This window comes from Molothrus aeneus, chromosome 5 (assembly GCF_037042795.1).
Source record: "Molothrus aeneus isolate 106 chromosome 5, BPBGC_Maene_1.0, whole genome shotgun sequence".
Lineage (NCBI taxonomy): Eukaryota > Metazoa > Chordata > Aves > Passeriformes > Icteridae > Molothrus > Molothrus aeneus.
Genome location: NC_089650.1, coordinates 51,940,011 through 51,955,565, shown reverse-complemented (window position 1 = coordinate 51,955,565; position 15,555 = coordinate 51,940,011). Strand labels below are relative to the sequence as shown.

Below are 15,555 nucleotides of genomic sequence, written 5' to 3'. Positions count from 1 at the left end.
AGTCAAATAGATAATAAATACTTGAATGATTTAAATTTCAAGAGCGGCCAGAAACTGGACCAACAAGTTCTGCAGGTTGCTTTTGCCAGATCTGCTCAGGCCAAGGAAGCCTGGGCAACAACAGCCACCCTCGAGGGAGCAGGCCCCACCCCACCAGATCAGTTCCACTGATACATAATCTAAACAACAAAAAGAAAACATGGTTCAGGGTAAAGTAGTTCCTGAATCAAGCAAATTTAAGAATAAAAAGAAAACAAACAAAACAAACAAGCAAAAAAAAAACCCAAACCACTTTATTCCATAATTATATTTTACTCAAGTTTTCAGTCAGCAAGGAATAGTTTTCTGCCCATGATACTTTCAATGATTCTGACATTTTACACTAGTGGAACTTCTGTCATATTACAACTGGCCCTAACCAGAATTCTAACCTTTTTTCCTTGTTCCATTCAGCAATCTATGTAGACATCCTTAACAAAAACATCTAATAAAGAAACTACAGAGCATGCAATCTTACCCTAGTTTATATAATGCAGCACATGGCACATTAGAGTACTCCTTTCCAAACTTAATAAAAAAAAGGAAAACAGCACGTATCTTAAAGTCGGCATTTTCATAGGTAATTTTTACACTGAAAATTAAGATACCATTACAGCAGAAGAGGGGAAAAATTATTTTAAAGATTCTTTTTCCCGGGAAGTCCAAGTTACTGCTTTTTCATGAGCTGTTGGAATGAAGATAATCATACTTCGTACTCAAATCTGTTATGAAGCAGTACTTGTCAAGAGGTCCAACTGCTTTTTAAGTGAATGTTTCATTAGTTTGGGAGCCTACAGGGCACAATTAGGCATTATGACGAAGCAACGATGAATATGGCTTTCCTATGTTTATAACACCATTGGGTTTCACACTGGCAATCTGACAGCTGAGGGGGTTACAATCCTGCAGATACATAAAGTAATACAACTCTGCACACATAGATTACATATTAAATTATTGCCCTAGCACAAACCTGTTGGTTTTGTATCTTATACAGGACAATTAGGACATACCTGTGCTACATGATGAAACAGACTACCAAACCAAGTAGACAGGTTTTACTTAATACCACTAAACTTGTAGGCAACCACTCTCAAACATATCTAACAATACAACTCAGTATACTGAGCATATACTGACTAGGAATGCACTGTATTATTTGTAAGAAACAGGACAGAGCTCAATACCAACTGGTACAGAGATTTTCTCTGCCTCTCCATACAAGCTGAGTTGCAGTGCTGGAATGATAATTTGCTGCTGTCTTATATAGTTCACTCATCAGCAAAAGCACATCAAAAGACTTACTTAAAATTCACAGTCAAGATGATAGAGGAAGTTTTTCCAACAGTACTAATTTTGGTTTCAAGTTTAAAGTAAAAGGAGGTAGTGCAGTAAGGTTCAACCCAATTTTACTGATGCCAGGTATATTTGCCAGTGGCCTGTGGGTTGTCTTGTAATGTGATATTTGAAGAGGATTTGTTTCCATCAGTATATGTGTGTAAGAAAACATCAACTGGTCTCCTGGTTTAACATCTTCTCTTTTGTCATACCTGTAAAGAACAAAGAAGATTTATTTTTATTCCTTGTTTTACCTCTTAAAGATGGCCATTATTGCAGAGGCATCCAAGATGAAACACAAAAATAAACTAACATTCTCAGTTACATCTCCTGATTAAATAGTACTAGAGGAGGAAATAGTATTTTTTAAGAATTTAGGGACTCAGTCATTCTATGCAAGTCTTTCTGCTGCTACTGTGATATACATCACGACTCCTAGAAAATTTCTTACTAGTTTCCTATTTCAATTTAGTGGAGAAAGGACTCCAAAGCCTAAGATTGTAGGAAACTGGACCAATTTTTAAGTTTTACTCTACAAGAATTGCATTTAGAGAAACGTGAAGGTAGTTTTGTTTTGTTTTTGTTTGGGTTTTTTCCTGCTTTTTTTTGTTTGTGGGGTTTTTTAGTAATGCTAAAAAATACCTTATGTGGTACTTAATCAGAAACCTTTTTCTTCTGGTACTCATACATTAGAGTGGGAGCCTCAGAGAATAGCAGGAGACCTCCTTGAACGCTGGAGGAAAGAAGGAGCCTGGCAGTTACAGTACTAATTTGGCACTTGTTATTTCTAAGTTCAGTTCCCTGATCTACTACATGTTTGGGCAGGTCACTTTGGGTCAGCTTTTATAAACTGTTTAAGTACAAGAATACATATAAATTATATATAGAATTAAAAAAAAAAAAAAAAGGAACTACTGAGTTCTAGGACTATTCATTATGTACACTTAGAGTTATTTCTTAAAAGGATTTATGTTCAATCTAGCTTTTGGCAGTGATGTGAAAGATCTAGTTTCAGCCAGTTTTCATTTAATCTAAGCCCAAAACTGAAGTTCATTATCTCTTAAGAGCTGTATGAGCCCCTTTAATCTTCTAGGAATTGAGACAGATCTCCCTCACTGTCTCATGAGGACATGGTTCTACTTTGCAATAGTTATTTGTTCATTCACTGAGGAGAGTCAGTTGCAATTTATAGCTTCTATAATGTCAGAATATTCATACTGGACATGGCAGCCTGATCGAGTCCTGACTCCAGCAACTTCAAAAGAGAAGAAAGAGGTAAGTTCATTCCAAAGCACTCCATAAACCACTGTTAGGCTCTGTAACCTCAGTGAAGAGCAGTGCCCCATTCTTCACCTTTTCTGTTGGCCTGTTCTGTGAACTGTTTTCTACCAGCACTTGGAGCTCCCATTCTTAGGCACCTGAATCCTTCTACACATTTCACAGGCATCTTACTCAGGCCGTGACTTTCCTTGCAGATGTAGACACAGGTAAGGAAGCAGTGCAGTCCCAGCCCTACGTACCCTTAAATGCACCAGGATTAAATCCACCCTGCATCTTTGCAGGCCTGGCCTCTCATCTGCCTGAATTCCCTGAAAAAAATCTCTACTGACATTTTTATAATGCTGCCTGACAGGGAAGTCATTAACATTTAAGATATTTGAAGGAAATACTTCACAGAAAACCAGAGGTTTTGTGTGAATTGTTAACTAAAATTTTGGCAACTCAGAAAGGACCCCAGGCTGACAGAATTCATAAGTGTCCCAAAATCCACCATATAATGCAGAATTAGACTGCACACTGAACAGGTGTTTTCTACTTTTAAAACAATTGCATGCTAATTTCACCTGCTATTTCCAAAAATATCACAATACCCCTTAGGTTGGTAGATATATCCAAACTGGCAGAAGGAACTGCATTACTTGGTAAGGTTGTTACAAACTACCAATTTAACATTTTCTTCATCAGCAAGTAAAAGGCCTTTCATCTGGCTGCATGTACTTTTGAATTTTATTATTTTAAATACTTTAAGCTTACACAGCATATTTATTCAGGGTTCAAAGAGACTGCACTAATTGAAGATGAGATTGTAACACCTGTTCCTTGTAAGAACCTGCATCAAGCTCCTTTCAATCACCCTTTGAAGAAAAATAATAGATTGCTTGCGTTTTTCTTGAGGCAAATAGATCTAATCTGAGCACACCACTGAAAGCTGATAACTTTAAGACACTTTTATTTATGGACTGCAGTTATCTGATGAATCATCAGCCTTCACAGCCACCCCATGCCTACTCAGTTTCCACCTGACATATACTGTCAATGAAGAGGTTAAGTTAGTTTTCACCCATCTAAAAGGACGTCACTTTCTTGGACGAGAAAACGGACAGGTGGTGCCAATAAACTTTGCACTACTGTGCTGTCAGACCAAGTGGTAGTCCTGTGTATGATGCTCAGTTGTGGATTTTGTCTGATTTTTTTAATGTGAAACTTTATGCTGAATCAGCCCTTCCTTTAGCCTTTGTTTTGCTGAGTACAGATAAAAGTGAGAGAGAAACTGCTCTGTAGCTGTAACACCATGAAACATTATCAGTGACAGGGATATTATTAATTCACCTTCCAATCCCACCAGGCCTTACAAACCCAAAGCAATCCAACACTCTCCAACTCAAAAAGCTCATTGGAATGAAGCACTACTGAGAGAGGAGAGTTGTATTCAGAGTACTGTGTGTATTTAAGTATATTTTAAATCCCCAAATATTGAAACATTTTAGCTGCCATGCACATTCTATCCCTTGTACTCTAGCAGCTTAATGTGTCTTCCTAATTAATGGTTTAAGACTTTCTCTAGATTCAGCATACAAAAAAAACAATTTCAAATAAACAGTGGATAGGTAATTGTGAAGGCTTTAAACAGTCTGTACCATCATCAGGAGAGTGCTTGGAAATAAAAAGGCATAGCAAGATCGATGATTTTTCTTATTCCCCTGGAAGCATTCTCCCCTTCTTCTGCTTTACTTCTAAAGTACTTTTATCTCTAAACATACCAGTAATTAAATTATGTTCATCTGGTCCTGAATACTGTGACTGGGGAAAAAGAACTCTATGCTCAGAATACTTCTTAAATCAAAATCTGCTTGTGTTGCTTATGTTTTGTGCAGTATGAAGGGAGGCTTTGTGTCACCTTCTAATGAATCATTTTCATTAAGTTAGTTTTCATTTAAATTAAAACCTTATGCTTCAGCTGAAGAGGTAGGCTTAAAAATCAGAAAGGTGCCTACTTTTTGGTTTTCATCCTGAAAAGCAAATGATACCACCTCACAATGTCTCCTACTATTCATTCCAATATTCTAACTCTTTTAAAAAAAGTGTCTATATATCACTGCTGGTCCTAGTAACAAAGCACTCAACAGCCTTCCCTCAGAGCTAATGAATGTGTTCACAGCAGCAGCTTCAATGCCATCTATATGAGGGATGTGCCACATAAAACCAGACTTTCAATATTAAAATGTACATGAGCCTCACATTGCCTCACATCATTCAGACAAATAATTATGTACACTGTTCTGCCAAGAAAGCTCTGTTTCACAAGGTCTAGTGGGCTATCAGACCTAGCTGCATTAAGCATATTGGTATAAAGTTTGGTAAGCTAACATTTTTTGTGCTGTTTCTGATGTCTTTAGAATCCCAGAATTATTAAGGTTGGAAAATATGTCTAAGAGCATCAAGCCAAATTGTCACCTTAGCACTACCACCAGCACATTCACCATTAAACCATGGCTCCAAGAGCCATATCCAAACTTTTAACACTTCCAGGGATGGTAACTCACAACCCTTGCCATGAAGAAATTTTTCCTAGTATCACACCTAAACCTCCCCTGGCACTTGAGGCCATTTCCTCTTGTCCTTTGAAATATTCTATGCTATACAGGCAAATCAGAATCAACCAAAACAATGAAAAAACACTGCAGTGCTTTATTTCTGATACAGCAGCACTGCAGACATCAAAAATTCTCTGAAGATTCATATTGTTCTTAAGCTGGTTTAATAAATATGCTGTACCAGAAATTGTGCTTGCAATGCTTGTCCCTGTGCATATGCAAAAAAAGAAAAAGCAGGCTACTGTCCTCAGATGAAAATACCTCATTCAGAACATACCTCCAATCAGAATTGATTTCTAGAAACCGAGAAACTCCCGTCTGTGCTGCAGCCACGTCAATGTGAACAGAGACATCTACATAAATAAAGAAAATAGAATACAGTTTCAAAATTCTTCCAAGTACACTCTGATTAATAATAAATTAACAAAATAGTAACAAAGAAGATGTGTGTACCTAGTTTGAAGAAGTAGTATTCAATACATGAAAAGATATACTGAAATTAAGATTAGGTGAACATACCTCCAGCCAGCTTTACATACCTGCTGTTGAAGGTACCAACTCATGCAACTTCTGTATTGCCACTCCTCCAGGATAATTGAAATGTGAAACATATAAAGATGTTCCTGAATAAACAGCATTGAGTAGAAGATGCATTACAATAAAGAATGATCCAAGTTTGTACAGCCAGGATCTCCGGTAGCTATTCAGACTGTTGAGGAAAGAGAAAAACAAGGAAGAATAAACTGTTATTTTCTTTCACACTGCTCAGTGACTACTGTGACACAACTCTTACAGAAACTCCACTTCTAGATAATAAAAATTAATAGAAATTTTATTAACGCTGTATGGCATATATTTATTACCAATTTCTAGAAGATTAACTTCTAGTGACATTTAAATTAGAATACTCTCATTAATAAAACTAAGACAAACTTATCAATAAAGCTAAGTATTTCTGTGTTTCAGCTATGAATATATTCTCTTTTAAAGAAGTTAAACTCTGAACTTCAATTTGTTTACTCAATATACCCAAACAGAACTATAACTCCATGTTTCACAAGCCTTGCCTGTGTATTAAACTATCTCCTGAAGTAAACTGTGTTAACAGCTCAGGAGTACTGGAATAAGTCTTCTTTTCTGGTAAATAAAGTGCATTGTAACAACCTAACAGTAAAATTAGGGCTCTACTCTCAATTTTCCTCCAGACTTCCCAAATAGTCCCATCAAAGCATTTGACTTTTCTGTGTTTCCACTTCTCTCTGCAGTCAAATGGGTACAAAGACCTCGAACTCCTTTCTACAGCACATGAATATTTCAGTATGATCCAGAGGTCAAGATGAAAAAAGTGCATAAAAATAGTACTAATAGTTTTCCTTTTGCATTTTCAGAGGGAAAAAACCCAACAAACAGGATTTTGAACTTACATTCGTGAGCACATTTTAGCAGCCACTATGTTGAAAACAGGGAAAGTATAGATGATGAAACGCAGCTCTTTGTGTGGGAGAAACGAGTACAAGAAAATAAAGCCCAGTGCTGGCAGAAGTAAAATCCGAGTTCTCTTTTCTGTTACCCCTAAAGGTACAAATATTATGCTGCATCCCAAAGCACGAGGTAGGGCTGAATAGAAATACCACAAGAAGGGAGAGGTCTTCAAGGTGAAAAGAGTTAAGGATGCTTTCACTGTTAACAAGTAAAGTAACTATTCATTACATTAGTATCCACAAATTTTGCAAATATGAAGTATACTTTTTATGTACACATTCTTCCAGCCTTTCATTTTCTGTCTCATCTTTGGAGAACTAAAAGCAGTTGCTTAATTACATTCACATTACCCAACAGAGACACATCAAATGGCACTAATGATGGGCAACATGAAACACCAAGGGGAAGAAACCTGGCTTTATACTGGTAGAACACAAAGAGGCAAGAAAAAGCAGAGGAGACTTACAATTTGCAGAAACACCTAAGGGACAGACACTGTCTCATAAGTTTTAAATAATGAAAAGTAGAATCTAACGCCCTGAGTCTCAGGAGTAAGTCACATCAAGTCTTTGCTTTGGCTGGTAGTGTTCTTTTTCTCTGGATGTTTCAAAGGATACTCCCCAGTTGGAACTTTTGTTTAAAACTGTGTTATACCAGAGCACTTTCCCCTCAGGCCACACAAGCTGCCTCCAAAATAGAGAATCCACAGCAACTGTTAGCCCTAAAAGAATTAAAGAGATAAAAATCTGCATGAACTAAAAACCAGGGAAAAGCAAACTAACACATCCAAATAGAACACATACAGCACATTGAGACCAACATAAACTGAAACATGCACTGTAAGCCTCAATCAAAACCACAGTTAAGGCTGAATATGTCTGTTGTGCAGGGAAGCGAGGCACTTCTGAACAGAAGCCTTTAAAGGAGCATGTTAGACATGAATCCAATTGGGATTCACTCCACTCCAACCCCAGGTCTGAAAAAAGGGTGTAATTGAGGTTTGTTTTAGAAAAGTATTAAGAGCATTAAATGCAATGAACGATAAGAAGCTCATGTTAACTTCAAATAGTACTAAATAAATTTTTATTGTAAAGCTACAACTGCTTTTTGTTAAGTTAAAGAAACAATCACAAAACTACTATTCATTAGGTGGAGGGAGAGAGAATGAGAATAAGGGATGAAAAGCAAAAAGAAAGCAGCAAAATTGTCAGCCTTATCTCCTCCACTCAGCTCTGTGAAAATTGCTCTAGTATTTAAGGATTTTGCTCAAATAGGAAAGAGGAGTGCCAGTGGTTAATTCCCATTGGACCTTCAAACTCTTACATCATGAGGTGCCTCCAAATGCACCTGGCATAATTGTTTAATGTTTCTATTGTGCACTCTGCTGCCAGGGGTCACCATCACATATCTAACAACAGCATTTTTAATTAGGTAGGCTGGTGGAGCAGCTTAGAGTATTTATGTGCATATACACGAGGTCTTCCATGGATGGGTAGAGACAAGGGAATTTTTCAACCTCTCCAGCATGGAGATCACTTAAGCTGTTAAATTTAATTTAATAATGGAATAGAACTGAACTGCAACTTCCCCCACAACCCTCCTGCTTGGTATTTCTGTCTGTCACACAGTTGTATTTTATCCTGGGACTCAGCTTATCATCATGGCAATAGATACTATGCACAAGTAGCTACAGCCAGGTATTAACTGTACTGAAGTCAACTTGCACATCTCAGCCTCTTCAAGATCAGGACATTATAGTGTAATCATCTAAACACAGAGGCCACAGTAGCTTTCCCTGCTCTGCAAACATCTATTTCCTCACACAGAAATTTTCAAAGAAATAAAAAATCTCATCATATTATTAGCAAATAGAATCAAACTAAAACAATAACAACTCACAACACCCCACTTACCCTCTCTCCACTGCCACCCCCCAAAAAGAATCCTGAAGGGCCACTCAACAGATAAATCAGTCAAAACTCCAGACTTCTCTTGAACTTAATGTCATTTGCTTTCTTCCAAGCAAACACTTACCCAACCAAAATATTCCAGCAGGAACAGCATGGGAAAGCACCTTGAAAATGGAGATTCTTTTAGTTAATAATGTCACCAGGAGCATGAGGCCTAAGAATATGCAGAGCTCTGATCTGAAGACTATAATTGCCAAAGCTGAGAACCAAATGAATGGCCTTTGCTTTTGCTGTATCCAAAATGTCAATGCCAGGAGCACTGCAAAAAAAAAAAAACCAACAAAACAAACAAAAAAAACCCAAAACACATCACTCAACATACTGAACTATTTATTTTCTAAAGAGTAACATTCAATGCTATCTTCTTGTTCCTCTAACTTCCCAGCAAGCCTCTCTTGGTCTTCCCACCATTTCTAGTCCAGAAATTCTTCCTTAGCTAGAGAAATGTAATTTGGAATAATGCACAGCTTTATACTGTTGATGCTTAAGTAATTAGGAAAAGTGTAACCACAAGGAACAGATGGAAACTCTTTCTAGGCAGTGTATTTAATAACTATTGGTGGGGGGAAAAAAAACAAACCTTAAGGGAGTACTAAAAGCTTCTCAAACTACAATTCATAATTATTATTATTGCTCAATATCAGCTGGGCAGTTAGTTTATTCTCTTGGCTAAGTATATTCTATATTCATGATAACACAAACCCATTTCAAACACATAAATGAGACTACAGACTACTGCTGAGGGAGGAAGATCTATAAATTCATTCACATGATTAGGTGGGACACACTGTATCTCTACAGATGAAGTTGTCTCTACTTTAGCTTAAATCTCGACATAGTAATGTGCTCAGGATCCCAAGGAAAATGTGAAATACTAAGGTACAAAATCATGAAACAACTTGTATTTTTTAATATGCAAAAATTATCTGAGACATTACTAGACACTTTATCTGACAATTCATCTGCTTTTGTTTATCATTTCTCATCTGTACAGGTTCTTACATCAACCTCACAATGTTATTAGCTGAACAACTTGCACTGAAGCATTTAGTGACGCAGTAAATATCTGTCACATGTGATTAATCTTCCTCTTCATCAGCTCCGGGGGAAAACTGTGTATGTAGAGAAGGCCTTGACATTCATTTTTAAATTTTTTTTTTAATGTAAGTATAGAAATGGCTGCATTTGTACACAGCTTCAGAAGAGGAAAGTGAAGATGGTGAAGTAGGAGTTTCTTCTACAATCCCATTTGAAAGTCCTTTCCTGTGCAGACCAAGTTCACTGGGTTTTTTTGAACTGCAGGTATACCTCATCCCTTTTCATAGCTCTATGCTTTATGCATTAGACATGTGAACCCAAACCTCTAGCTAATCAAAGCCATCTGAAAAAACCTACATGTACTCAGATTCAATAAAACTTGATTAAGCAGTCACTGTAAGCATAGATGGTAAAAAGAGAATGAAATCTCAAGCTTTTTAGTCTTGTTATCACACAAATCAATCAAGTAGATATGTCAATTTGGTCTGACCATACTTTTCCTGTGCTTTAACTACTGATACATTTGAAAAGAAGTTTTAAATTTTAAATTTTTTCCTATGAAATACCTACCAAATGGAAGTGCAAACACATTAGGGAGAGTTCTTGTACAGTAAAACATCAAATGAAACTGAGTAACAGTGATGAGACAGAAGATTGATGCTGTAGTTGCTCCAAACTGTTTTCTAACTTCTTTCTGCAGCTTCCATAAGGTGTAAATCACACTGAGCCCCAAACTTCCTCGGACTATCAGGAGAATAAAAACAGGAATCACAGAGTAGTATCAGATGGATCACTGATGAATAGCCATGTTATATAATGTAATGGAAGATATTTTGAAGATTAACACTTAAGATACCACAATATAACTTCCTTCAAAGAAACAAAAAGCCAAACAAAATTCCATTTAGTTTATCTGTTCTAATCCACTTTTAACTTGTCTGGTAGTTCTGCACAAAGGTCAATGCTTCCATGCCAAAGTTAACAATCCTTTCTGAAGCGCACATGGGAGGGAACTCTCTGAAGAGACTTGAGACCCTTGTTTTTTCTACACTGCCTGACATTTGTTAGCACACACTTTCTGTGTGTTGTTAGTTATTCCCAAAGAGGGAGCTGAATGGCCATGCTGCCCCAAGTACCATAGCATGGGTTTTCCTTCATTGAGGAAAAGAATATCACAATTTAACCATTGGTCCAAATGTAGAAACAATGTTTTAATTGGTGCTCGAATGGGTGACATCTCTGAGGATTCAAAGTTCTCATACCTATCAGCTGGGAATAAAACTTGGACATTCTTAGCACAGAAAGTATGTAGATAGCCGGGCTGGAAAGAGCAGCGATAAAAATTGGTCCAAGGAACGTTCTTGGGACAACTCCAGGAAATTCATGATGGTCATACTGCAAAAAGGAGAATCTACTTAAAATAAGCAAATTAGAAACAAGGGGAAAACAATCATATTCACACTGCACTTATCCTACAGATACTGCAGGGAATTGTCACCTTTAACACTGTCCAAAAATGAAGACATTGTTTTCAATTTACCTTATCCAAGTCCAGCTGGTGGTACACCACATCATGGATAGCTTGTAGGTTAAAACTTTCCTCTACTTTTGTAAAAGGACAGACAGTTAAATGAACAAAGGCCACCACAATCAGCAGCAGCAGCAATGGGAATGACCGCCCACTTGAGCTCCTCTTCTGAGCCATCTTGGGTTTGAAATTCAGATATATTCTATGATTATTAAAAAGAAAATAAAAATTAATTATATAAATAACATGGCATGAAGTGTACAACCAGAAAAAAAGACTGATAATGCAAGGAAAATGTATTACAGCAGTCAAAAAGTTCAAACAAAGACTAGTAAGTCAAAAAATCCAAGAAATTTTTTACTACATTCAGTGAATTAAGGTAGTCAAAAATATATTCAGAAGCATTTCAGAATTTATGCCACCATCTATAAATATACTTGTTTTAATTTTCACCTAAAAAACCTCAAGACAACATAGACCCTACCTAAGGAAGTATATCCCTTTGCACTCCATACTGCCCCACTGCTGAGTGTCACCTCAGTTATGTCAATGATTAGTGGGACAGACAGCCTTGTCATCTACCCTCACTTTAACTGCACACTGGATTTTTACAGATGGTCTTTAGAACATACTCTCTCATTTGTTCAGGGCTCCAAAAACAGTGGAAGAGGATCCACGAGGCTGAGAAATTGTTGAGAACAGAGTACTTTGATCTCCCGAGTTTGCCAGCAGCTCGGGCTGGACTTGGCCAGAGAAGGACAAACCCCCCCTGGCACCCACACGTGTCACTATGGCAAGAGACATTCTGTACCTCTGCTTCACACTTCTACCCAGAAATGAAGGCCCACTCTCCCTACTGCTTCCTTTCACAACACTGCTGAGCTATTCTTATGGAAGTATTTATGTTGTATTTCATCATTACATAAAATCATGCATCCAGATGATGCCAGAGCAAATCTATTTCATGTTCTTTTAAGCTTCCCAAGTTTTTCTAAGTTTACAATTTAATAAAAGACAAGAGATTTTGGTTATTCTTGCTCTGTTCTCACAGAGAAAAAATTCAAAACCAGCACTTTTAAGATACAACTGGGGTTTTGGTTAGAGATGTTTCTCCTGTGTTTCGGTCTAAATATGTCCATCAAACAGATGCAAGATAGTTGGCAGATTTCCTGGGATCACTTAGCAACTGCCTCCTAGAGCTACCTTTTCCTTGAACTGATGTTTGTGCTGCTTATTAGTAAAAATAAGTGAGCTCATGTTCCTTGTATTCACAATGAGCAGCAATAAATCCTGAAATTTGGGTACTTCCTGTAAATTGCATGTATCTGCATATTATTTTAAATACCTCATTAATTGCCTCTCTTTTTCTGATGATTGCTTCTGCTGCAGACTGTAACTGAAGCTCTAAGCCTGAGCTCAAAGACAGAGCCTTGTCAGGAGCCTAAACAAACCCTTCACCCCAGGAAGAGGGAATAGATTTTTAAACCTGTGCCAAGTATTACTTCTTTACAAGAATAATAACCGTGGATAACCGTGGTTTATGCTACAACAGAATCCTCATCCCACAGGAGTAGGAAAAAAGGCATGGGACTGACCCCTCAAAAGTGTCTGGCAGGAACTAAGTCCCTGCACAGGGCAATTTACGTTGCACAAATTCTTGCTGAATTCTTCCAATAAATGCAGAAGAATCTCATGATTCTGGTCAGACCTAACTGAAGAGAAAAATGGACACTCCAGGACCAATCCACTGCTGCACACAGCAACACGGCATGAGCAGCTCATGCATCGGGTGAAACCACATAGTGACCTGCAAGGTAGGTACTCCTGACTCCAAATTCTCAGCTTCTTAGCACTGCAGGTATTTTAGGACTCAATAAATCCTTGTAAAAGAACCCAAGTGCCAAGAAGCTCTATTTTTTTCCTTTTAAACTACATCATCTGCATAACAATGAGCTGTTACTATCACCTATAAATAGTGCACTCATTATCCTCTGACCGATCTACAACACAGCCTGCTCCTGGTATCTTTAGCTGATAACCACACGAGTAATCAGTCCCCAGCTTCCTAAATAAGAATGGAAGTGAAGCTACATAACCCACACACAGTTTATCACAAGCTTGCTTTTTTTTTTTAATCTTGTTGACTCCAATCCTTTTGTATGCCTGAAACAAGTAAGCACGACAGCATACTTGTACATCTTGGAGATAATTATATGCATTATAAATACTGAAATTCCCTGAAGGGAAGCATGCTAGAAGATAAAAAACCAAAGCATGAAGACAACATCCAAGTTTCTGAGATAAAGCCTAATAAATTCAGTGGTCTTGTCAAGAATCAAGATAACTTGCTCTGTTGAAAATTGATGCTGACAAGCATCAAAATTCAAGTGGAATTTATCAAGACAGGTGGACACTGAATTTGATGATTAAAATAAATTTGCTATAATAAAAAGCAAATACTTGCAATTACAGTTTTTTATTTTTTAAATGCCAAAACCACAGAAACATTTTTTCACTTAATAAAAATAATTTAATAATGAAGCTTAGAGAATAATCATAAGCAATACACATAGGCTTGTCCATAGATTACATTCTGGCAACTTCAGAAGAATCATCCTCAGGCCTCTACAACACAGCCACACTGACTCCCCCCAGGAATTTACATCAAGACTGAATCATAGAAGAGCAGGAGTCTTAAACAAAAATGATTCATCTCTTCCTGGGATTAAACTGGGTAGAAAAAATATTGGATTTTCATGAAAAAAAAAAGCTGAAGAACTTCCATCAAAAATGGTTTGTTGCTGTTTTATACTTTTTCAGTGGAAGTATCATTAGTTCACATAGATTTTTTACTCTTTCTATGAAAAACCTATCATATTTAGCTCACTTACGTTTCTCAGACACACTTCAGAAGAGCTGTGATAGAGTCTGGCAGCCAAACTGCATGTTATATGTGTCCGCAGAGTCATTTCACTTCCTCGCACGGAGGAATCTAAGCAGAACCACCAAGCACACCCCAGCATAAAGTCTTCTCTCTTGGGCTTGGTCTAGCTTTGGCAAAACCCATTTTGTATTATCTTAAATTTCCATGGCTTTTTTCTTATGTTTGAATAGCTCTTCCAAGTTTGATCTAGAGTTAATACCTCAATGAGGTCAGATTTAAACCTTTTAATTGCTGGGATTGCTTTTTTTCCCTTGTGTTAGGAAAAGACTGCAGTTACTATTCTTATATACACTTCCTCATGAGTTTCGAGACTGGCTAAAATAAAAAAAAAAAAAAAAAAAAAAAAAAAAAAACCAAAACCCAAAAAACTAAGAGGGGAAAAACAGAAGAGAAGGTTGAGGCAGCAAATACAGTGTGGGACGCTACCAGACACAAAGCTACGACAGAGCGATAGAGAAAGAAATGGCACTCTTGGGGCCGAGGAAGAAACCTGCAGAATGCTCTCGACTGAAACCTACCCAAACCTCTCCAAATCCAACCCGACCACCCTCCCCGCGCCCCCAGCGTTCCCGGTCCCAGCAGGGGCGCCCGGACCCCCACCCGCCCAGCCCAGCCCCGCAGGTGCGCTCCGGGGCGGGTTTGAAGCGCCGCCCTTGCCAGGTCGCTCCTGTGAGGGGGCTCCATGAGGGCTCCGGGCCGAGACGAACACCACCCGCCGCTCCTGCAGCCGCCGGCGCCGCCCCGAGGCCGCCGGGCCCCCGCGGCAGGGGCAGGCACCGCACCCCACGCACACCCTCAGGAGGCGGCTGCCCTGCCCGGCCGCGCTCCCTCCCTCCCGCCGCGCCACAGCTCCCGCGCCGGGAGGCGGAGAGCTAGGGCGGCCACCAAGCAGCGCCCGGCGGCGCTACCGGGAACGCCCTCTGGCCGGGCTACAGCAAAGGCACGGCAGCTGGCAGCTCTCCCGCTGCCCCGTCCCTCCCTCCCCGCCCGCCCCGCCGGCCCGAGCAGCGTCCGCCGCCGCTCCCCGCTCCCGCACTCACCGCGCGCGCGCCCACGTGGCCGCCCCGCAGAGGGCGCCGGCAGCGCGGGAGCGGCAGCGCCAGCCCCGCGAGCACGTGACCACCTCCCCCGCCAGCCATCTTGGGTGAGGGCAGGACACGCCCCCGGAGGCAGAAGGTCTCTGAGGCGGCTGCCGAATACAAATGGCGGGCGGCTCTGAAGCCCCTACAGAGCCTGTGCTTGCCCTTTCTCATGATGGCGGCGGCGCTCGCTCCAACATCTCGACCCCGCCCGGCTCTCAGGGCACGCGGGGGGCTCCCATTGGTCCGGAGCGTGGCGGGC

General features: G+C 39.4%; 1 protein-coding gene across 2 annotated transcripts; it reads right to left on the bottom strand.

Annotated features, from left to right (window-relative positions):
* Positions 1-271: 271 nt before the first annotated feature.
* ALG12 (ALG12 alpha-1,6-mannosyltransferase) lies at positions 272-15,363 on the bottom strand. Of its 2 annotated transcripts, none has more exons than XM_066550745.1 (10): positions 15,255-15,363; positions 11,283-11,472; positions 11,005-11,137; positions 10,313-10,486; positions 8,769-8,963; positions 7,352-7,455; positions 6,677-6,900; positions 5,792-5,961; positions 5,530-5,605; positions 272-1,589 (listed from the first exon to the last, which is right to left on the bottom strand). In XM_066550745.1, the coding sequence occupies exons 2-10, from the start codon at positions 11,445-11,447 to the stop codon at positions 1,358-1,360; spliced, it is 1,473 nt and encodes a 490-aa protein (XP_066406842.1). In that variant the 5' UTR covers positions 11,448-11,472; positions 15,255-15,363; the 3' UTR covers positions 272-1,357. The 2 variants fall into 2 exon arrangements, with proteins under 2 accessions (XP_066406842.1, XP_066406843.1); XM_066550746.1 differs by lacking the exon at positions 15,255-15,363 and adding an exon at positions 14,162-14,518.
* Positions 15,364-15,555: the final 192 nt, after the last annotated feature.